Source organism: Diplodia seriata (assembly GCF_021436955.1).
Source record: "Diplodia seriata strain FDS-637 chromosome Unknown scaffold_11, whole genome shotgun sequence".
Taxonomy (NCBI): Eukaryota; Fungi; Ascomycota; class Dothideomycetes; order Botryosphaeriales; family Botryosphaeriaceae; genus Diplodia; species Diplodia seriata.
This window is the reverse complement of record NW_027117318.1, coordinates 939,600-961,211: the sequence shown is the minus strand read 5'-3', so window position 1 is coordinate 961,211 and position 21,612 is coordinate 939,600. Positions and strand designations below refer to the sequence as shown.

Sequence of the window (21,612 nt, the reverse complement as noted above, 5' to 3'; positions counted from 1 at the left end):
GCCATGGTACGAGACCAACGCCTAATCCAACCCAGGCTCCATGTGTGTCGTCCTTATTGGTTCTGCTCTAGCACCCGCGCGCTATATCCTCTGCAAGCCCTAGTGCCGCACAGCAGAGTATCCAGGCGCATCCGTAACTGCGTCGCGCAGCTTCCCATTGGTGCCGTGCATTACACGGCCGGAATTTCTTCTGGGCTGACCCTGCACAACAAGCTCCTCCAAAGGCCATTGGATTGATCTCTCCGCCTTCTTCTTCCGTATGCCACACTTCCCCATCTGTTCCTTGCATACACACACAACCGCCAATTCGCCAATTAACTGCATGAATGCACATTGCTCACCGATATTGTTGTCTAGAACCCGTATTCACCCATCCCTCCAACATACTTTCCAGAGCCCCGGCGGGGCCCCAGCCGCGCGCAAGAAGAGGACCGGACCGCTCTCCTCTAGCAAAATTGTGTTCTTTAGCTCCCTCATGCTCCGCATATGGACTTTTCTGAGCCCGCCAGTGCTAGTCATTCGAATGACGCGGCGTCCTTGGTGTATCAACCAGAAGGACAAAGGAAATGCAGCCACATTCGTCGGCTCCGGCTCCCCGCCAATCTAAGTTGATGTCAGATGTTAGGGGGCATGCATCTCGTGCGAGCCCCTAACTATATTCGGTACCTCACGCTTGCCAACGACGCTCCTAGTGCAACACCGTTGAGCTCTTTGTCCGAAAGTTTGGGACGTTGAGCCGGCCAGCTGGGAGCCAGCCCTCGTAGACCGGTCGGCGATACTGTTGAATTGGGACACACGCATAGCTTCCGACTGAATGAGCGGGTATGGGTATCCGCGACGAGTTACGAGAACGGATCTGGGCCCTGCAGACCTGTTGCCTCGCGAGTCTATAGAGGGTGTAGAAACGCGCAACCCTTGCTCTCCGAGAAGCACCGACCCCGGTTCAAACGTAACGGCGGGAGGATACGAGCTGAAGACCTTGGAGACACGCATCACTCATGTTCCGGATGGCAAGACTCCGCTCAGGTCGTTTCCTGCTGTCCCACCAGGCGGGATAGAAATGAAGTACCTGTAATTTCCTGCCCAAGCCGCCACAAATCCAGAAGACCGGGTGCGTCGGACACTGTTCCCAAGCCACTTCTACCGAAATGGTCGCCATGCAGGACTCGGATGCTACTGACCCTGGTGTTGGCCACACGCCAGATTACTCATAAGTCAGCACAGTGAACGAGCAATCTGCACGGTCAATATCCACCATTCGCGTGGCAGCGCTTCGGCAGAAGGCTTTCAAGATTGGTGGTTGATATAGCGAGGCATTGACATGGACGATTACTACCAAAAGCTATGGAAGGCTGTCGCCAAGAGCCAGTTCCTCAGCTCATCTGACTGCATTGTGGCACACGTCTAGCGAATCGGCGCCCAGCAGGCCACCCTTCCATGGCATCTGCGCAGCGTTCATACCTTGGGTCCGGCGGCTCACATGGGAATCACGAGCCTCATGTAACGTTCAAAGGACACAAGGCAACAGGCAATCGGTGGTCAAGTGGCGGGAGCTAAGCTACGGTGTTGCACACCTTCCCTGCACGGCGGGTCAATAACGCGGGCCCAAGGGCGCAAGAAAGGGGGCTTGATGGTGTGGGGAGGCTGGAGCATGCAAACCCGACCAAAAGCGACGCGGAGACGGAAAGAGCCTTGACTGGCTCGGCTATGCTCTTCTATCACATCTACTCTGCTCACTGCCATTGTGGTCTGGTGCGCACAAGGCCGCTAGCAGTCAGGTTTCCCTGCTTCTGGCATTTGCCGCTCTACTTGATCCCCGAGGACATGGATCCGTCAGCTCACTCGTCGGCGGTCGAAGCGAAGTCTTCAGCTGGCTCAGCCTCGGCTTCCATTTCCTGTGCTCATCCCACATATGCTGACCATTTCTTATGCTGACCATTTCTTATGCATCCTCAGCGCTCTTCAGGCCATGTGCTCCACCCGGCCCGGTGAGTTATATCTGTGTTCATGAGCTTCCGACCCCTGTCATGGCGAGCTGCCCTTGGCCGCATGGATGCTTTCCAGAGTCAGGGTGCTGCTTCAGTGATTGGATGGAGAGGTAGTTTCGCTGCAGCAAGGAGACGGTCACGCATGCACTGGGTTAAACCGCATCCGCTGGCGATACTTTCCGGAGCCGCGCATCGGCCATGCCCGACGAAGGCCGGGAGAGCCGGCGTTTGAGGGAAAGCCGAAGCAGCCGACCCGACGATTCCTCGCCCCTCACGTTACGCCATCACCACACCCACACCCACAGCATCACCACTCCACCTCGGCGCAGTCATTGACGCGTGGTAGCTAGACAACACCCACCATGTGGCGCTTCCTCACCTATCTCCGGCTGAAGGCGACCGTCACGCTCATCCGCTTCCTCATGCGGCTGCGGCGCGGGGTGCCTGCCATTTCTCCCAGCGCCAGCGTGCTGCACATCCCCTCGCGCGACGCACGCCGCACCATCAAAGCGCACGTCTACCGCTCCTCAAGCAATCCGTCGACGCCGACCGCCGTCCTCCTCAACTTCCACGGCTCGGGCTTCGTGCTGCCGCTGCACGGCTCCGACGACTTCTTCTGCACGCTGATCGCCGCGAAGACGCCGTACACCGTGCTCGACGTCCAATACCGCCTTGCGCCAGAGCAGCCCTTCCCCGCCGCCGTCCACGACGCCGAGGACGCCGTCAAGTACGTGCTCGCCAACCCGGCGCTGTACGACGTCGCCCGCCTCTCGCTCTCCGGCTTCAGCGCTGGCGCCAACCTCGCCCTCGCCTGCGCCGGCGCCCTGCCCGCCAGCTTCCCGCCCGGCACCTTCGGCTCCTGCCTCGCCTTCTACCCGCCTACGGACCTGACCATCGAGCCCGGCGAGAAGAAGGCGCCGGATACCACCGGCAAGCCCATTCCGGCGACGCTCGCGAGGCTCTTCGACGAGTGCTACATCCCGCCCGGCGTGCAGCCGAGCGACCCACGCGTCAGCCCCTCCCATGCAGACCCGGGCAACTTTGCTGGCACGACGGTCGCGGTGCTGACCGGTGCGTGTGACGGGCTGGCGCCCGAGGCGGAGAAGCTGGCGGCGAAGATCGAGGAGGCCAGGGAGACGAGAGTGGTTAGGAGGCGGTTCGAGGGGTGCGATCACGGGTGGGACAAGGCCGCGGAGCCGGGTAGCGTGCAGGAGAAGGCCAGGGACGAGGCATACGGACTTGCGGTGGACGTGTTGATGGGGCGGTAGGGACGTGGTGGTTGGGTGTTGACTCGAGGCATAACGAGTGTCTTTCTGCACCTCCACACGATCTGACGGCTCTAGCTTCGTCTTGGGGAGGAGCAGTGGAGCCATGGGTGCGGCGCGCGGCCGGGATCTGCGCCGCAGCCGCGACGGAGGCCAGAACACCGGATTTACGGATTTCGACAAGATCTGAGGATGCGGAGAGTCACAATCGCCGCCAACGTTATGCAGCAGATCAGCGCCAATGGGATCTTTCCCATCCAGACAATCATCTTATGAATCCTGGGATCCGCCGGACCCGTCTAAAGCACATATCCAACGCCGCTGATCAGGTGAGAACGGCTCTGCGGACGCTGCTATGCCAATGACGACGCGACACGGACTTCCAGACGGCGGCGATCCTCCTTTTCCTCTGCGGACGCTTTCGGCGCGGCTGCCGCGCTTGTTGGCCTCGCAGTTGGGCACCATTGGTTATTGCTTTTACAGGGTCCATTGTTGCCGAAGCACACAACTGCCGCGGCCCAGAACCGGGCGGATTCTGTGGCTGTGGTCTCGAGTGCTCTCTCCCTCTCCGATCCAGAGGCTGCTCCAGATTGACCCGCCTTAATCGCTCGTCTCGTTCCCGCGCTTGGCACTCGTACTACGTAGGAGGCAGCCGAAGATCGCGATCCTCCATGCTACATATGGCACCCACGCGGCACATCACATCGTTCCCCCTCCTCTTGCGCTATCGTCGGACCGTTACCCGACATAAAAAGAGACCGGTAGGACCCGCTCGTCGGCGCTTCTCCCTCCCCCTAATTAAGCCGGATGCTATTTTCTTTTGCGCCGTTTTCCCACTCCTCTGGCGTCTCTTCGGTTTCGCTGCCCGAAAATCAATAAACCGAATGGCTCCGCTCCCTTCGCCCTCCCTCCCTTCCCTTCCGCCCTCTCTCCCCCTCGTCGATCCACAAGCCCTGCCGAGTCATCTCCGGGTCCAGCCACCATCGCAACGAGGTGCCACCAGCCCCCCGCCCCTCCGCTCCAATTGGAATCCGGCCGACAACTCGCCGAAAACTGTCCAGAAAAAAAAATTTATCCACGCCTCCACCACCACCACCACAACCCACAACCATCATCACCATCGACAACTGACGACGGAGCAAAAGGATATGACCACAGCAGGGATCGAACCTGCAATCTCTTGATTCGTAGTCAAGCGCCTTGCCATTGGGCCATGCGGCCAGTCGGACACCTCGGTTGCCTTGGAATTGAGTTCTGAGGCAGCTGCGGTGCTGCTGTTGGAGAAGGCTGAGAGCTTTCCGTATATGAGTGCAATTGAAGAGGATTGCAGTTGGTCTTGGGGTGGAAAATACCTATGACCAAGTTGTTATGGGTGCTGGATGTTGGGGAGAAAAATGCGCTCATGCGTGCGGGAAAGATGCGGTAAGAGACGTAAGCGAAAGGTCTTTGGACGTGGCAGTGACGCCTCGCCTCGTCTTCCCTTTCTTGTTTATCATGGCAGGCTTCGAAGCTGGCTGTTGGAAAGGTAAGGATGCAACGATGAAGATATGTGATGCATTTTAGGTCTGTGACCATCTTTACCGAAGTTCCACTCTAACTCCTTGCTCCTGTGGCGAGGGAAGGATCGATGCGTCCTTGTCCCGAGTCAACTGACCGGTCGGGCCACAGCAGGTGATTGGAGGTTGAAGCCCTCTAAGGTCCTGCGGTCGACACTCTCTTTCCCTGGGTGGCTGAACACAAGACCCGGACGTAAATGTATGTCTTTCAAAGGCCTACACTTACGTCCGGATCTTATGTTCAACTACACATCCCCATGTGGACGCTCTACTAGGCAGATGCGGGTGGACCGATTTCTTTCGTCACCCCCCTGTGATATCATTTGTTGGTCGACTTTAACATGCCGAACGTTTATGTAGCCTTCCACAGCTTCATCAAGCTCTACGAATGGATGAGACTTGGATGTCTAAGAACTGATGATTCGTCGGGAGACAACTGGAATACCGGGGTGATTTGTGGAGTGACCGCATTTGCACCTTTGTTCCCTTAATAAAGCTATTTTCGATATAAAGTCTTTGTTGTTCACAGTTTTTATACTGATTTCCAAGTCCGAACCTTTGCCTTTATTGCCTATATGAGAGATTGTGGGCTCCGCGGGGTAGGCAACGAACGAAGGCACTCGCGATCCAACTGCTCCACCCGCATCTGCATTACACTGATACTATTACATAGGTATTTGAATCCAAGATCCGGGCAAAGATGCGACTCTCAAATACGCATAATTGCGTCCAGATCTTGGATTCAATTACTCATGGGTATGCAATATCTTTTGTGGAATAGATGCGAGCGGCCGATTTCTGTTGTCACCCGCTGTGCTAATGGTGGCTTCGATGCGTCTATCGAGCAATTTTACCGCGACCACACTCTACCCGCAAGAATGCAGTTGGTGTTGACGACGACATCGGAACACCACAGTTCCTGCAGCGAAGACTTTGTCTTCTTTCAAAGCACAATGGCTGTTTCAAAACAGTCCAGCTTCCGCACGGAAACAGCAGCTCCGTTACTCCCGCGATGTCTGTCCCCACTCATCATGTTCTCCCATCATTGTCACCGAAACTATTTCACTGAAGTCCACTTCGGCCCAACACCCAACACAGACATTTCTGTGTGGTATCTGATATCGCTGTGTTAGATCCACAGAAGCTGCAAGATCTGGTTTATCTTACCACCAGTCTCGGACCGGTTCGCAAGCACTTCCTTTTTTGGAAGTTGGGTAGTTCTCATAGCGACGTGCGGTTCGAAGCTGCGAGAGGTCGGGTACTCCCAAGCGTGCTTCCAAGATGGGCGGAGGGTGTCTCGACGGTTCCACGTACGGGGTGGAGTTGTGGGTGGGCGGTGAGAGGTCTTGCTGCGCTGTCGTTGGTCGGCTTGCGTGCGACCCGGGTGGCCAGGTGCACTTTGGCTGTTGTGAAGTGAAGGCCTTAAGCGTTGCAAGATCTACAGTTCTAAGTAGGAAGCTCACTCTCTCTCAAGTTGAGTGCATTCCACATGCTCAACGGACGAAGCAGCCTATTTGGAAGGTTGAGGTAGACAAGCTCATTGCCACGGCCTTGGATCTTCTGTCAGGATGCGGGTTCGAGCAAGCGGCTGTGCCGTGTCGGCCAAGCCGTTGTTTTTGAGCGCGCTGCAAAATGAGCACAGTCAGAACAGTTTCGCGGATATCGGAGCAGAACTTACGCGTAACTGAAGGCTACTTGCAGGCTCAATGTGCTTTCCAGAATCAGTCTTCCTGCTTCACTCTCTAAGTCTCCTGCTGCGTGATTCATTTGAGCGCAAGGTACCGCGGCAAGGCAGACACGGAGCAACGTAGAGCGGCGAAGACGACTTTTTCTCACCAGATGCTGTCGCAGAGGCGCCACCGTCAGGCAGCGAGCTGAAGCGCACATGTAAGACTTCTAAGTGGAAAGAGGAGCCAGTCTTCGCCAGCAGCTATAAGCACATCAGAATTGAAGCGCAGCGCAAGCATTCCCAGCTCACTGATCGCCGGCTCCCAAAGGCCCGCCGGTGACGTCCCCTGTGGCCGTCGACGCGTTTCGGCGAGCTTCGTGCCCGCGCGGAACGGGCTTTCTGCGCCTTCCGAGCGTGGGAGCAGCCGCGCCGCGACTGCTTGGGCTCCTTCTTAAAATCTTCCGCGCCCTCACCCGCCGCACTTTCTTCCACACTCTCCACAAACTCACCTCGTCAACCCCGACTCGCAATGGCGCGCAACGCATCCGCTTTGGCGGACCCCGCCATGCTGTCCAAGATTGACAAGCTGTCAGTGAACCCCTGCCCACCACGCGCCATGCTCCCGAAGAACCCTTGCTGACAATGTGCGCAACTGATGTAGGTTCGCCTGCAATGTCGGCCACTACATCGATCTGCCGCAGATAGTCGTCGTCGGCGACCAGTCTTCGGGCAAGTCCTCCGTCCTCGAGGGCCTGACCCGCCTGCCCTTCCCTCGTGACAGCGGCCTCTGCACGCGCTTTGCGACGCAGATCACCTTCCGCCGCTCGGAGACGTCGTCCGTCACCGTCGCCGTGCTCCCGGGCAAGGATGCGAGTCAGGACCACATCGAGGCCACGCGCAAGTGGAAGAAGTCCGACATTCACGCGCTTGACCAGTCGACATTTGCGGATGTCATGCGCGAGGCCCAGGCCGTCATGGGTATCGACACGAAGAAGGGGTTCACATCCGACGTGCTCAGCATTGAGGTCGCCGGCCCGGAAGAGGCGCACCTCACTGTTATCGACGTGCCCGGCATCTTCCAGCGTGTCACAAAGGACGTCACCACGAAGGAGGATAAAACCTTCGTCAAGAATCTGGTCTTGGACTATATGAAGAACCCCCGCTCCGTCATGCTTACTGTTGTCCCGGCGAATGTGGATGTCGCGACACAACTAATCCTCGAGATGGCCGAGGAAGTCGACCAGGATGGTCAGAGGACCTTGGGTGTCCTGACGAAGCCCGACCTGGTCGACAAGGGAGCTGAAAAGACGGTCATGGACATGGTTGAGGGCCAATCCCACAAGCTACGCCTGGGATGGTGCATGGTCAAGAACCCAGGCCAGCAGGATATCCTGAACCGCACCTTCGACCGCTACGCTGAAGAAGACAGCTTCTTCAGGACTGTCCAGCCTTGGAACCGTCTCCCCATGGATCGTCTTGGAGTCGAGGCGCTGAGGGAGCGTCTGCAGGTCATCCTCGCCGCTCATATCCGTCGCGAGTTTCCCAAGGTCAGAGCTCTTCACTGTGGATGAATACATTACTACTCATCTTCGCACATAGGTCAAGCATGAAGTCAACGCCAAGCTCGAGGAGGTCAAGAAGATCCTCAAGAGCATGGGCCCGAAGCGTGATACACCCGGTGATCAGTTCAAGTTCCTCATCGATATCGCGACGCACTACCAGACTCTGGCTGCTCAGGCCCTCGATGCAAGGTACATTGACGATTGCTTCTCCGAGTTTCCGGTTCTCAAGATCGCTACACAGGCTGTCAACCGTGAGGAGGTTTTCTCGCAGGACTTTGCGGCCTATGGTCATACCTATGCGTTTGGCGTACGTGGTGGTGTTACTGTTGAAGAAAAAGAGGATTCAGAGTCGAATTCAGAAGAAGAGGAGGCCGTTTGTGCCCCCCAGGCCAAGCCTATGACGACGGTTGCCGGATCTGCTGGACTCGCCGCCTCGACCGCTCCGACGTCCAACCCTCAAATTGGCTTCAATTTCCCGGTTGCCTCCGGTTCGAAGAAGGCGGCGTCCCTTTTCGATGCTCCCGGTAGCAAGGCTCCTTCTGCGGCGGTCTCTACACAGGAAGCTTCACCCCACCCTTTTATCTTCAAGGGCCAGAACTACACAGATATCGTCAACCCTAAGAGCAAGCCCGCCGACAAGCCGACCAGCAAGCCAAAGGCCTTTTGCAAACCAAGCAAATGCCCCTTCTCTACCACGCACCTCCCTGATTTACTTCATAAGAGGGCGAACCTACTTCCTCCAAAGAGAAACAGCATCTTGAATTGGCTCTCGACAGAGTATCTCGGAAGTCGCGGCTTTGAACTGGGAAACTTTTCTCCATTGCTTCTCGCCACTACAATGAAGACTCAGTCGGAGAATTGGGACAGCCTGGCCCTGGGCTACATCTCTGACATTGTCTACATGACTGACTGCTTCTTGGACAAGCTTCTTGATCTGGTCTGCCCTGATGGACGCACCCTCGATCGCCTCAAGGAGTTGCTGGCAGATGATCTGCTGGCTCGGTACAAGAAGGCTTTCGAGCAGGTGCGTTTCATCCTGGAGGTTGAGCGCAACAATATGCCCGGCACCGCCAACCACTATTTCAACGACAACCTTGAGAAATGGTAAGTCCCACAGCTCCTTGAGAATCATTCAAAGCTAGCATTCGTCTAACAAATCGCAGTCGCCAGAGGCGCGTGCGCAATCTCGCCATCAACAAGTCTCACAACGCCAACGGTTTACAGGTCGTGCGCGTGAATGATGTCATAACGAGCATGGACATGAGCAACATGGACCATGACATTCAGGATCTTCATGACATTCTGAGGGCGTACTACAAGGTTGCTCGTAAGCGCATCGTTGATAATGTCATCAACCAGGGCGGCCGCTACTGGCTCATCATGGGCCCGAACACTCCGATCAAGCTCTTTACTCCGGCTTTTGTCAGCCAGTTGTCGGCTGAAAAGCTGCAGGATATTGCGGGAGAGGAGCCCTCCACCAGGCGCAGGCGCGCGCAGCTCCTCAAGGAGCAGGAGGACTTGGAGAAGGGTCGCAAGATTCTTTTTTAAGGACTTGCATAGGGAAGACAGCTTGAGGCAGTGTCCGGATGACTATTCATTCTCTTCTAATGGAAGTAGACACAGGAGCCTGGCAAGGAATTCATAAGGGACGGTCTAGTTACAAGCGATAGGATATGCTCATAAAGGCTTCCGAATGATATCTCCTGTCTTGATTGGAAAATTCTCGTTGCTCACATGGTATGCTAAAGTTAACATCCGCACTCTGCTTTATGAGAGTTCCAGAAATTTGTTCCGATTGCTACGAACTCACGGTGGTTCAACGAATGAGTACTTGCAGGTGCATAAGCACTAGTGATTCGAGTGGCGCAAGCTCCCCTCGGCCACATGACGCCAGATGAAGACCACAAAGTGATGTGAAGATTCTTAGCCCGGAGTTCTCTACTAAAGACCCTTTTCTTCTACGAAGATATGCAAGGAAGCTTAACAACAAACGCCACCTCCAATGACCATAAACTCTGTATCTTGTCACTCCGGAGCAGTTTCCGGAAAACCGCAGGGATTTAATGGAAAGCAGCGGCTACAAGCTTACTGTAATCGACTATTGGTAGCTCTCATCGCGATCAGATCCGTGTGTGACGTACGTGGAGCAACTGCCCCGCACCATCGAAGGAGCTCCAAACCTTGCACAAAACCCCTCCCTCCTCTCCCTCCTCCATCTTGCTCGCCTCCTCAAAAAGGATAATACCCAAATTTCTGTAAGCACCCACGACCTGGCCAAACAAAAAGCACAACAAACGCAAAGAAGACGCTTCCAAAGTCCAAAAACGAAACCCGCCTGCAAAAGCCAAGAGAAAAAAGAAAAGAAAGAACCATGGTCAAAATCGCCATCGCAGGCGGCACCTCGCCGACCCTCGGCCACGCCATCGTCTCAGCGCTGCTCAAAAACCACCCCGAACACACCCCCATCATCCTCTCCTCGCGGCCACCTCCACCCCCATCCCCCAACAACCCCACCGCCCACGACCCCTCCTCCCCGACCACCACCACCACCACCACCAACGTCCCAACCAACCGCTCCCCCGCCAACGGCGCCGAGATCCGCCACATCGATTACGCCTCCCCCGCCTCCCTCGCCGCCGCCCTCTCCGACATCCACACCGTCATCAGCGTCCTCAAGCTCAGCCCTTCCTCCGCCATGCGCGACGTCCAACTCGCGCTCCTCTCCGCCGCGCGCGCCTCGCCCGCCTGCCGCCGCTTCGCCCCGAGCGAGTGGGGCTTCGGGTGCCCTGGCTCCCGCGTCGACGCGCTGGGCGCCGGGCGCGACGAGGTGTGGGAAGCGTGCGTGCGGAGCGGGCTCGAGGTCGCGCGGTTCCGGTGCGGGGGGTTCATGAATTACCTAGCGCTGGGGAGGGGGTTTGCGGACGAGGAGGCGAGGGAGAGGGCGGTGGCGGGGTTTGATGCGGGGGAGCCGTTTTTGTGGGATTTGGGGAGGGGAGTGGCGGAATTGCCGGTGCGGGCGGATGGGGGGTGGCCGCGGGTGACGCTGACGGAGGTTGATGATGTGGGGAGGTTTGTGGCGGCGGCGTGCGCGTTGACGGAGGGGTCGTGGGTGAGGGAGATGGATATGGTGGGGGAGACGGTGGGGGTGGGGGAGGTGGTGGGGTTGGTGGGGGAGTGTTTGGGGGTCGAGTTGAGGGTGGTGCCGGTGCGGAGGGAGGAGTGGGAGAGGAGGGCGGCGGAGGTCGAGGGCGTGGGGAGGACGAGGGAGGAGGTGGTGAGGAAGATGCATGCGCAGTTTGCGTTGGTCATTTTGGAGGAGAGGGAGGGCTGGGGCTTCTTGAGGCCGACGTTGAATGAGCTGTGTGTGAATACGAAGCCGTTGAGTGTAAGGGAGTATTTAACGAACTATCAGTAGTTGTGGGGAAGGTGGACGTAGGAGTGAGTCGTTACTCTGGGATTGTCACTACCTTCGTTGCTTACCTTCCCAGCCGGGCGCCGATTTCAAGATACCAATGCTATTACGCTTTGAATTTTCCACAGCTATGATTCAGCTCACAGTGGTCATCTGGAATAGTGCATCTAGGCATACCGCCAGATGTACATCAAGCTGCAATATAAGCGAAAGATAAGAAGAAATCAATTTAAGCCGTTACTTTCCCCCACAGCACAACAAAGATTCTTTACCGCATCACCCATCCCCTCTGCTTCTCACACCCCCTCCGCAAAAGCCCGACTCCCCGCGCCCAGATCAATATCCATACACTCCCTCAACCCACACGCCTCAAACAACCTCCTCGGCGTCACAACGTCCTCCCCCTTCGCCGCCCCCTCCCCACCCCCCACCATCCCCCCCTCCCTCAACCTCTCCAACGCCCCCCTAATCGCCCCAAACGCCGGACAAACCGTCGCAAACGAAAACACCACAACCCGAAACCCCATCTCCCTCGCCTCCCGCACGCCCACCGTCTCCCCCACGCCCCCCTCAACAACATTCAGCATCAGCGGCCACGGCGCGAGCTCCCTCACCGCGCGCCTCGCCTGGTCCTTCGTCTCGAACCCCTCCAGCAACCCGACGTCGAACCCCAGCGCGCGCGCCGCCCGCAGCCGCGCCACGCACTCGTCGTACCCCAGCGTCTGCAACGCGTCCGTGCGCGCGATGAGCACGAAATCCGAGCCCGCCGCGGCGCGCGCGGACGCGGCGGCGCGTAGGCGCGTTGTGTATGCCGAGGCGGAGATGACGGGTTTGTGCAAGAGGTGCCCGCAGCGCTTGGTTAGGATTTGGTCTTCGAGGTGGGCGCCGGCTACGCCGGCGCGGATGTATTCGGTGACGGTGCGGGCGATGGTTATGGGGCCTGTTTGGGGGGAGGGGTGTGTGAGTCGGGGAAGGGGAGGGGGGAGGAGGGGGGACGCACCGCCGTAGCCGGTGTCCATGTCGGCGATGAGGGGGGGCCCGTGGGGGGAGAGGTTGGCGATCATTTCGGCGTTGGCGCGCATGTCGTGCAGGTGGGCGATGCCGAGGTCGGGCTGGCCGAGGCGCGAGGCGGTGGTGCCGGCGCCGGTCTAAGGATGCGGGGGGTTTCGGTCAGCTGGGAGGGCGTGAGGGAGGGGATGGGGAGCGGTGCGCTGACTGACCATGTACAGGGCGTTGAAGCCGACCTCGAGCGCGGCGCGGGCGGAGACGCCGTCGTAGACGCCTGGGGCAACGATGAGGTCGTTGGTCTCCTCGAGCATCTTGCGGAGCCTTGTGGAGGCGGAAGGCGGACGTGCAGGGGACAGCTTTGGTCTTGGTGGCTGTGTGGCATTGGCGTCGTCTTGCGCAGTCGGCGCCGGGTTCACTGACGGCACGTCGGTATGCTGCAGCTCGGTGAGGGGCTCCAGACCGTTGATCCGATTCCGGGTGTCGTTCGAATGCTGAGAAAGACTGTCATGTTCCTGATTGATGAAGTCAGTCGTGTCAGCAGAGAGCCCCGTCACGGTGGGCTCTCCGATTTTCTCGGATGCAACGAAAGCACCCGTAAGAGGCTCGGCAGAGTGAGGGGTCATGTTCAATCCGAAGAGGATGTATGTTTCAGAGATCTGTAGAGTGTGTTTGTGAAAAGATTGGAGTGTAGGAAGGCAGATGATGAACTGAAGGAGAGCGTCGAGCACGCTTAAGTAGATCAGGCGCGTCGGTGTCGGGAAAAATCGAAACTGATAACGGCCTATATCCCGTACTGACATCTACCTCCATTGGTGTTTTAATTCACTATTGGCCTGTTCTACGTCAGCTTGGCAGCTCGGAGCAACGAGCGGCAGGGGTTTGCTGCACGACTCACGTGCGGGGAGGGCCGGAGAGCCAGTTAAACGTTTCCGTTCCCGTCCGAACCCGCACGAAAACAAATAAGCTTCTCCGCACTCCATAGCGGGCGGATTTGAAATGAGAGGAGTGTGTCGTATATTGTCATTGGACAATTGTGTTGAGATGCAAGTGTGACACAGGGCCCAGCCTGCAACACCTGGTGTGGCTTGCGAAAGTCCCCGACTTAAGCTTGCTTCAAGCATCCCACATCAGATACTGTTCCCTTGTTATTCCAGTAATTGCTAGTATTCCCAAATTTCCCCGCTTCAAAAAATCACCGAGTTTTCCCGCTTGCACGGCTTTCGTCTCCGATATCTCCCAATAGCGCATGAATTGCCCGTGAAGCGATGCGGAGACGTGGGACACAGCAAATCTGCAAGAAACACATCGGTCGATTGCGGATGAGTCAGTCTCAATTGTGAACTACCTGATATCTGCATCCTAATAGCTTTGTAGTGAATTGGAAAATGAAAGAACCGCTTGACCAGTCATCGACAGGGCACCCTGACGAAGACTTGAGAGTCCATGGATAGAAAAGAAAACACCTGGAATATGGCTAAGATCCACACTGTAAACATGTGGATCGAAGCGCTGCCTGAATGACCCGGTGGACCACCTTTTACGGGCATACGAGGGACTGCTTGAGCCGAGAAGCCTTTGCACGGGTCGCCTAGTCTCATAGAATCGTCTGACTTCCTTGTTGGAACTGATTTTGTCGTCGTGTTCCTTCGTCCCGGAGCTCTTCCCTCAGTGTTCAGTCTTCTGTCTCTTGTTGGGGTTAGGCGCGCCAGCGAGCTCAGGCTCAGCAGTGGGAGGGTCAGGCAGACGCTTTGCCAGGTCATCAGCTTCGGTATCAGTCTCCTTGCCCTGCTGGGCCTCCTCGGCAGCGGACGGGAAGTGCTTCCTGTAGAGCTTCCTCTGCTTCCTGTAGAGCTTCCTCTGCTTCCTGGCCTTCCTCAGCCTCTTGACTGCCTCAAGATCGTCACCCTTGTCCCACTCTTCACCCCTCACCTCCAGAACCAAGGCCGAAAAGCGGTCCTCCATCCAGGCGATGACCTCGGTGAACGCCTCCAACCAGCACAGTTCGCTCTCGCAGTGCGGAAAGACGCGCTTCGTACGTCCACGCAGTGTCAAGAACCTCGCTAGGCCCTCGCCACCCGCGCCGGGCGGCTCCGACCAGGGCGTCGCAGCCGTACGCAGCGTCTCGATCTTCGTCGGATCCAGCATCTTGTCCCCAAACGTATCCCAGAACGTCGTCAGGCCATCGCGGGCTTCCTTCACCTTCTCCACCATCTCACTTGGATAGACGCCATCGAGCCCACCATGCTCCTCGCCTCCCTCTCCCGGAAGCGGATGGCGCCGCAGAACAGCGCAGAACAGCTTGAGGCACCAATCGTACGGCACGACGGGCGCAAACGCAGGCGTGAAGCGGTAAGGCGCGAACTCCTTGCTGCCGTGGCACGGTAGCCTACCGTTGCCATACTCGTTGCTCCTGAAACGCAGAACCTTGGCCTCGGCACGCAGGCGGATGACGATGTGACGCGGGTTGTGTCGGGGCGTCTGCGGGGCCCACGGCTCACGCAAGCGCATGGAGTTCTGCTCGTACAGGTTGGCAATGCGCTCAAGCTCGGCAGCCTGGTGCGCGAGGCGGACGCGGCGCATCTTGTTGTAGAGTCCAACCCAGCGCGTCATCTCTACGACGGTCGGAAGGCGTTGGTTGTTCGTCGCCGGCTGCTGTCCGTCGGCGACCGGAGCCGCGGGCTTGTATCTGTCGCACATTTCGTTGAAGAAGGCGATTTCCTCGATCGGGTCGAAAGGAGCCTCGGTAGGAGGACTACAAGCGTCGTCGTTGAGAACCGCGGTCGGAGGGATCCACATGCGGGGCATGACAGACGCGCTTTGGACGGGTTCTTCGGCCGGAGTACTTGAAATGTAGGATAGCAAGTGCGCGTGTTCTTCTGGGCCGTCCTTGGCGATGTCACGCACTACTTGGACAAACACCTGGACCAGCGCATTGACCCAAGCGCTGTGGACGTCATGGAACGATGGATAAGTAAGCTTAATCTGGGTGTCCTTGAAGCGTAGGAACTTGAGTTGTTGGTGAAGTAGGCTGATCTTAAAGGTACCAGGCCGGTAGCACAGGGCCTCGATGTCGTCGGTGAGCGCGAGGAGCTCTTGCAACTCGACGCGGTTGGTCGTACGAAAGTATCGTCCCCATGTTGGGCTGTCTTCAATAGAACACCTCACCTGATGGCCGGCGAATTGGGAAATGCGGATGACTTCTTGCAACTCCAGCGGTGCGTAAACGCTCTCATGGTGGTGGGATGGTACCTCCTCCAGGGCGCGGGCGGTGCGAGCGTACTGATCGAGTTCAGTCATGGTGAAGGAAGTTGTCAGAAGTTTGGGGATGAAGGGCGGGAGTTGGTGGTGTAAAGTAGTTGAAGTAGGATCGTGGCTGAGGCACAGCAGGTGAGCTCTTTTTGAGCTCTATCGAGAACGCAACTGTGACAGAAGGTGAACGTGCTCTGCCGAACTGCTGCCTAGCGAACCGCTGCCTAGCGCGCTTGTCTTTTTTCTAAGCCCTCTCACTGAAGATGACGTAGTGATCCGCATCCACATTGCCCGTGAAATCGTACGGCCAAGCCGCCGCGCAACGCTGGAATATCTGAACAGACACTTCATTCCAACATGGCCTCTACCAACCAGACGTGCAGCTGGAAGGCCTTCATAGCAACGCAACCGCTAGAAGCCCTCGCAAAACGAATTCGCGATGGTACCGAGCTGCAGGTCAACGACGGCAAGACTCCAAGCCTGACGGTATACCACATGCCCAAACCCAACACGCCCGAGGCTTTGCCGTTGGCCATCGCAACCCACTCGGTTCCCTCCAAGATCTCTGCAGAGAAATGAAGTTCCTTCTCTACGAAAACCTCATCAACAAGATCGGTCGGTATCTGGAAGATTGTCCTACATGCCACAGGCCAGTGCGCTACAACGGCGACTACTTCCTCCAAGGCGCACCGGCCTGGACATCACCCGCAGCACAGGCAGACCACGCGACAAAAGACAAACAAGACGAATCCGTCCCTCCCGTAGAAAAGATAGAAGCAGTAGTAGTAGAAGTAGAAGAAATCTCTCCCACAGACCTCTGCACCACAACCCTCAAAGTCCTCCACCACCTCCAGCGCAGCACCACCTCCCCCTTCAGCCCAGCGACCCCCATCTCCACCGCAATCACCCACCCACCCACCTCCAGCGCCTCCCCCCCGTCGCCGATCCGACCAAACCCCCACCACCACCGCCACCACCGCCGCCGCCGCCGCCGTCCCTCCATCCCTCCATCCCGCCAACAACAACAACAACAACAACAACCCCGCCGCACCGCACCCCGGACCGCCTCCGCCCCCGCCTCTGCTACACATGCCGCCTCGCCATCCTCCCCGCACAACACGGCGGCGGCGCGCCCCCGCACCCGCTCTGTCCCAGCCTCCGCTCCGCACCCCGGCCTGCGGCTCCTTCAACCTCTCGCAAACCACACTCTCCACGCCTTCCCACCTTCACCGCCCTCGTCACCGGCGCGCCCGCACCATCCTCGGCTACATACTGCGTCGCGTCGCGTCGCGCTGCGGCTGCTGCCATGCGGCGCGGCGCGCGCAAGTCATCGCCACGTCGCGCTGTCGGGGCGAAGCGGATTTCGGCGCGGCGTGGGGGGGAGGGAGGGGAGGTTGGGGCTGGGGCTGGGGCTGGGGCTGGGGCTGGTGGTGAACAATGCGGCGCAGACGTTGACGGATGCTGTTGGAGAAGGGCCAGGGTGCGGATGGGGGACGGCGGCGGGTGACAAAGGAAATTGCACGCCCGCATTTACCCTACACAAACGCTGCATTATCAAACTACTGTAGGCAGTCGAATACAATATCTGGAGGTAAATATGTGCATTTAAAACCTACATTTACGTCCGGGTTTCGTATTCAACTACTCACCCGGTGAGAGATTTTTGTTATGAGGCGCGACCGAGGCTGATTGTGCTGCACCCCACCTTCCGGCGGGCCGTGGTGACAGAAAGGCTTTAGAAATTCCCCGGTCACGGAGTCAGTACGGTGTCTGTAATTGACTTTCGTTCTCGCAGGAACATCATCATGAAGATCATCTTGAAGGGCATCGTGACACCAGAAGATGCAACCAACTCTGGCGGCTACGTTACGCTTCCACCCTCCACGCCGCCCGGCCTGGGCGGATGCAGCGAGTGCCGCATCGGTCTCGTATGCGTGCTCGTCGAGTCGCCGCACAAGCTCCCGCCGGGCAGCGCGGAGCGGACCTGCTCCAGCATATCTGCTGTATAAGCTATGGCACACGGGATTCTGCCAGAGAATACGAGAATCACCATCGGCGCCTGCGTACGTCGGCAGCGCCACTCATGTTGGTTAAAGCCTGAAAACCATTCAGCCGTTCTCTATCAAGTTGGAGATGAAGTGAAAGAGCCGTGGTTCCTTCGCGACGTTGGAAGCAGCACTCGGAGTCAGCGGGATGGGTTGGCGCTTCCGTGAGCTATGTTGGCGAGAGAGCCGGGGCACGTACGGATCGGAGAGCAGCAGCAGCAGGCGGAGGCGGAGGCCGCCGGGGAGACGAACGGGGTTGGTCGCGGCGGATGCGGCGGCGGCGGCGGCGGCGGCGGCGGAGGGTGCGAGCAAGGAGGTGCAAGTGTAAGTACACAAAGTCCTCGTGGGTGCAGTGCGGTCGATCTTCGAGATCCCCGTCATCTCGGCGCACGCGGTCAACCAACACCTTCGTCCCGCTCATCCTGTGCCGCGAGCTGCTGCCGCTCATGGGCAGTGTCGACCACGAGGAGGCTACTACCACTAACGGAGCAGCAGCGCCGCGCTCGACGAAGGAGAAGCAGAAGGACAAAAAGCCGCTGGGATACATCATCAACGTCTCTTCCCGCGAAGACATCTCCGAACAGAGGACGGACGCCGGCACGTCCACACGAACATGTCAAAGGCCGCGCTCGACATGGTCACCGAGGCGGAGGCCGCGACCGCGTGGCAGACGCGGCGCGTTGCGATGAACACGGTTGATCCGGGATACATGAGCGCGGCGCCGGAATACGAGGACGCGTACGACGGCGTCAGGCTAATTGGGTGGGGAGAGGGCGCGGGACGTACGCGTGCTGTGGTGGCCGATTGCCATGGGGGAGAGGGAAGGCGAGGAGTCCATTTGGGGACGGTTCCTGAAACATTGCGGTGCTGTACACGTTGGTGCCGGGGTAGGCCGCGGGGGGAAAGCGTGACAAAGAAGAACCAATGTGGTTCAGCTCTTTGCTGCTGTCTGTCTACATGCGTGGATGCCCGAGATTGACGACGATGAAGCTGCTTCTACCTCCGGTGCCACCTTTGTCCCTGCTCTCGGTTTCAGTTGGCGAGTGGCATCTACATACGTTCAGAAGAGAAACGGGAATAAATCACGCTGAGCGCCTCGTTCTCGTGTCCCCCCATGATGGTATCCCGGGAATGTAGCAGCTGACCTCTTTTTGCTATGTCCAAATTTCCTGCTATATCGCGTCCACGATGTATGCCGACATGCAAGGAGAAACACTGGAAGATTGCCAATCAATTGAGCCGTGCCTTGGCTGCCGGGAGAACAGTGGCCCAGTTGCCGTTCTCAGGTGCAGGAGCCATGACGTGGAGTCCGAATAGGGCCAGCAGCCGGATAGCCGAAAGCGATATCCTGGGCAGTTTTCCCTTGTGCGACACCCGTAAGCAGCGGGTGCAGCGGCAGAAAGCGCGCGAGCGAGGCGCGGAACTTGCCCGTCGGTTCCTTGTCCAGGCTCACGCGGAGTATTTTCGACCGCGTCGTACGGGCAAGTGGCAGGCGACGGCACCAAGCGGCGGATAGAAAGTCCTTCCAACCGAGATGTGAGGTGCAAGGATGGAGGCGGACGGGGATCAGCGGCACGCCGCATGCTGATAACGCAAGGGTGGCACGAAAGGCAGAGTGAGGGTTGCCCCGCGGCGGGGCCGAGTGCATATGGTGAAATTTTGGAGGGCGAAGGGCGCCAAAGCGGCGCGCGCGGAGAACGGAAAGGCGTCCGGACGCCTTGTGCTACGGTGAGTAGGGAAGGGTACGGTGCGTTTTGCGTGACTGTGCGACGGGAGGGCGCAGCAGCTGAGGGCGCTTAGCGGCGGGAAGGTCCTTTGAATATCCCACATGCAACCCCACGACGCGAGGCAGCTGCGAACGCAATTCGGGATTCTGCATCTTCGCCTTCGTCGTCTTCATGTGGGAAGAGCTCGAATGGGACGCGGCTGCTGGGAGTGCATGGCGATGAGCTGGCATGTTACCTCAATTCCACGAATCCTTCACGGGTGTTTGGAGGTTGCGAGAGCAGGTCGTCGGCATCAGCTGCTTTTGCCAGTACGTCAGGTGAATCTGAATCATATGCTGGGGATTGTGATGATACCGTCCACCGACCCAGGTTGCCACAGCAGACGCCTGGAGCGCCCATAATGAGACCAAGGCATAGCCCGTTGCCACCGAAAGTTGTGTAACTCAGATCGGCAAAGCCGTTGCAGGGGCGTTCGTGTAGAAACAGACGCAAATAGCCTTGAGCGATCACAGATCCGCACGGCAGAATTCCTGAAGCCATCTGTAACCAGGCTGAAATGTCCAGACCTCGCTTACGAGGATGCGTGCGCGGCCTCTCTGGCGGCAAGGAAGTCCATCGGAACGTGATCGATGCTTTGCAGTCTCGAATTGGGAAAGGGACCGGCCCGAGCCATCGATGAACCGCAGATTCAAGAGAAAGGCGGCCGCGGTTTGCATGCCACATGCTGCTGCCCAGAGGTGGGGTGGGAATAAGCCGACGCAACCCAGCTTGCATGCTGCAGGAGGCTCAGTGAGACAGGGACTACCACGAACACCCCGGTCAGCATCCAGTTGCGAGATAGCGATGGCCCATATTTGGTCCGGAGGCAATTGAGGGTTGGATTGAAGACAAAGAAGCGGATGTGCAAGGAAAGACGAACGCATATTGCGCACTGAACGTCTTGAAAGTCATGAGAAGCGCCTTCAATATTAATGCTCGAGATGTTCAATAGGGCGCTCGACGCATTGTTCCTGGAAACCTCGTGTGGCGTTGTCCGTGCGCGGTGTTCGCATCCAATGTGATCGTCGTGGTGGTACCGCATAACGTGGCTGGGATGTGCGGGCACCCTCTATTCGTCAGAGTCCAATGCAAGCCGCTGATCTCGAGATAGACGCATGCAGGCGGAGCTGCAAAAAACTCGATTAGCGAGGACCCCTGTAGCTATAGCATTGTGGGCTGAGCAAGTGACCATGGAGCAGACGCTCGATGCTCTGCTCGGGATCGTGCACTCGTGAACCTTTGCAACACCTCGGCACGGCAGGCAACATCATGGCGGCATCATGCAGTCTTCCGTCACGGATGATGGTGTCCCTTTGCACAGGAACTGTCATGCTGTGGGGATCCAGTCCATGTCAGGGCAGCTGAAGACGCAGAAAGCTGTGGGGTGTCAGCCAGCGGCTTTGATTAGGTGGATTGGGATAAATAGAAGCGCCTTGCCCGGGGCAAAAATCCATCTCTAGCCATCAAACCTTCTCAACATCTCCACAGCCCACATCAACAAACATGGCCACCATGAATGCCGAGACGCGCGCGATTTCATGGCTTCAACTTGTCAACCACCCCAGCACCGAGAACATTGCTCGAGCAGTGGCAAAGCAGGTTCCACATGACGAAATCCTGGCTCCTCTCGCGGCGCTCCTCCAGTGTCGCCTCGATGTCATGAGCATCACGGAAAGGCTGGAGAAAGCCGACAGCTGGGCTGCCTTGAACAGCTCACAGACACAGTTCTCTCAGGTGCGGACAAGATTTCGGACGTCGATGAAAGGGATGAGCGGGGGAGCGTTGGCCGGTAGTCTGAGAATCAAAGCGGGGGATGTTCCGTTTGGGAAGGTCCAGTGGGAGAGTGCTTGTATGTTGACACAATGACGGGCTGTGAAGTGTGCTAAAGCTTCCAGACACGGGCAGTTCGACATCGGCTGATTCCGACGGAGACCGGACCATGACGGACGAATCCGAGGACGACTCGATCGGGGAGCAAAGCGATGAAGAGGACGAAGATGACTATGAGTCCGACTCGGACGGCGGCGGCGACGACGGTAGAGATGAGAGTTTGCAAAAGCCTGGATGCAGCAGGTCAGATGAGGCGAGGTAG

At 57.9% G+C, this 21,612-nt stretch overlaps 5 protein-coding genes and 1 non-coding gene across 6 annotated transcripts; 3 read left to right on the top strand and 3 right to left on the bottom strand.

The window, feature by feature from the left end:
• Positions 1-2,350: 2,350 nt before the first annotated feature.
• Positions 2,351-3,256, top strand: SLS55_010001 (uncharacterized protein; the record flags this gene model as incomplete). Its single annotated transcript, XM_066781393.1, has 1 exon — positions 2,351-3,256. One exon carries the CDS (start codon positions 2,351-2,353, stop codon positions 3,254-3,256), a length of 906 nt encoding a protein of 301 aa, XP_066628395.1.
• A 1,146-nt stretch (positions 3,257-4,402) lies between these two features.
• SLS55_010000 lies at positions 4,403-4,474 on the bottom strand. The gene has a single exon. It is a non-coding gene; the product is annotated as a tRNA-Arg (tRNA).
• A 2,533-nt stretch (positions 4,475-7,007) lies between these two features.
• Positions 7,008-9,588, top strand: SLS55_009999 (uncharacterized protein; the record flags this gene model as incomplete). The annotated part of the gene is made up of 4 exons (XM_066781392.1): positions 7,008-7,066; positions 7,140-8,025; positions 8,078-9,144; positions 9,204-9,588. The coding sequence occupies 4 exons, from the start codon at positions 7,008-7,010 to the stop codon at positions 9,586-9,588; spliced, it is 2,397 nt and encodes a 798-aa protein (XP_066628394.1).
• A 2,723-nt stretch (positions 9,589-12,311) lies between these two features.
• SLS55_009998 (uncharacterized protein) lies at positions 12,312-13,270 on the bottom strand (the record flags this gene model as incomplete). The annotated part of the gene is made up of 3 exons (XM_066781391.1): positions 12,312-12,341; positions 12,673-13,116; positions 13,265-13,270. 3 exons carry the CDS (start codon positions 13,268-13,270, stop codon positions 12,312-12,314), a joined length of 480 nt encoding a protein of 159 aa, XP_066628393.1.
• Positions 13,271-14,125: 855 nt separating this feature from the next.
• On the bottom strand, positions 14,126-15,757 carry SLS55_009997 (uncharacterized protein; the record flags this gene model as incomplete). Its single annotated transcript, XM_066781390.1, has 1 exon — positions 14,126-15,757. The coding sequence occupies one exon, from the start codon at positions 15,755-15,757 to the stop codon at positions 14,126-14,128; it is 1,632 nt and encodes a 543-aa protein (XP_066628392.1).
• A 5,266-nt stretch (positions 15,758-21,023) lies between these two features.
• On the top strand, positions 21,024-21,612 carry SLS55_009996 (uncharacterized protein; the record flags this gene model as incomplete). The annotated part of the gene is made up of 2 exons (XM_066781389.1): positions 21,024-21,369; positions 21,416-21,612. The coding sequence occupies 2 exons, from the start codon at positions 21,024-21,026 to the stop codon at positions 21,610-21,612; spliced, it is 543 nt and encodes a 180-aa protein (XP_066628391.1).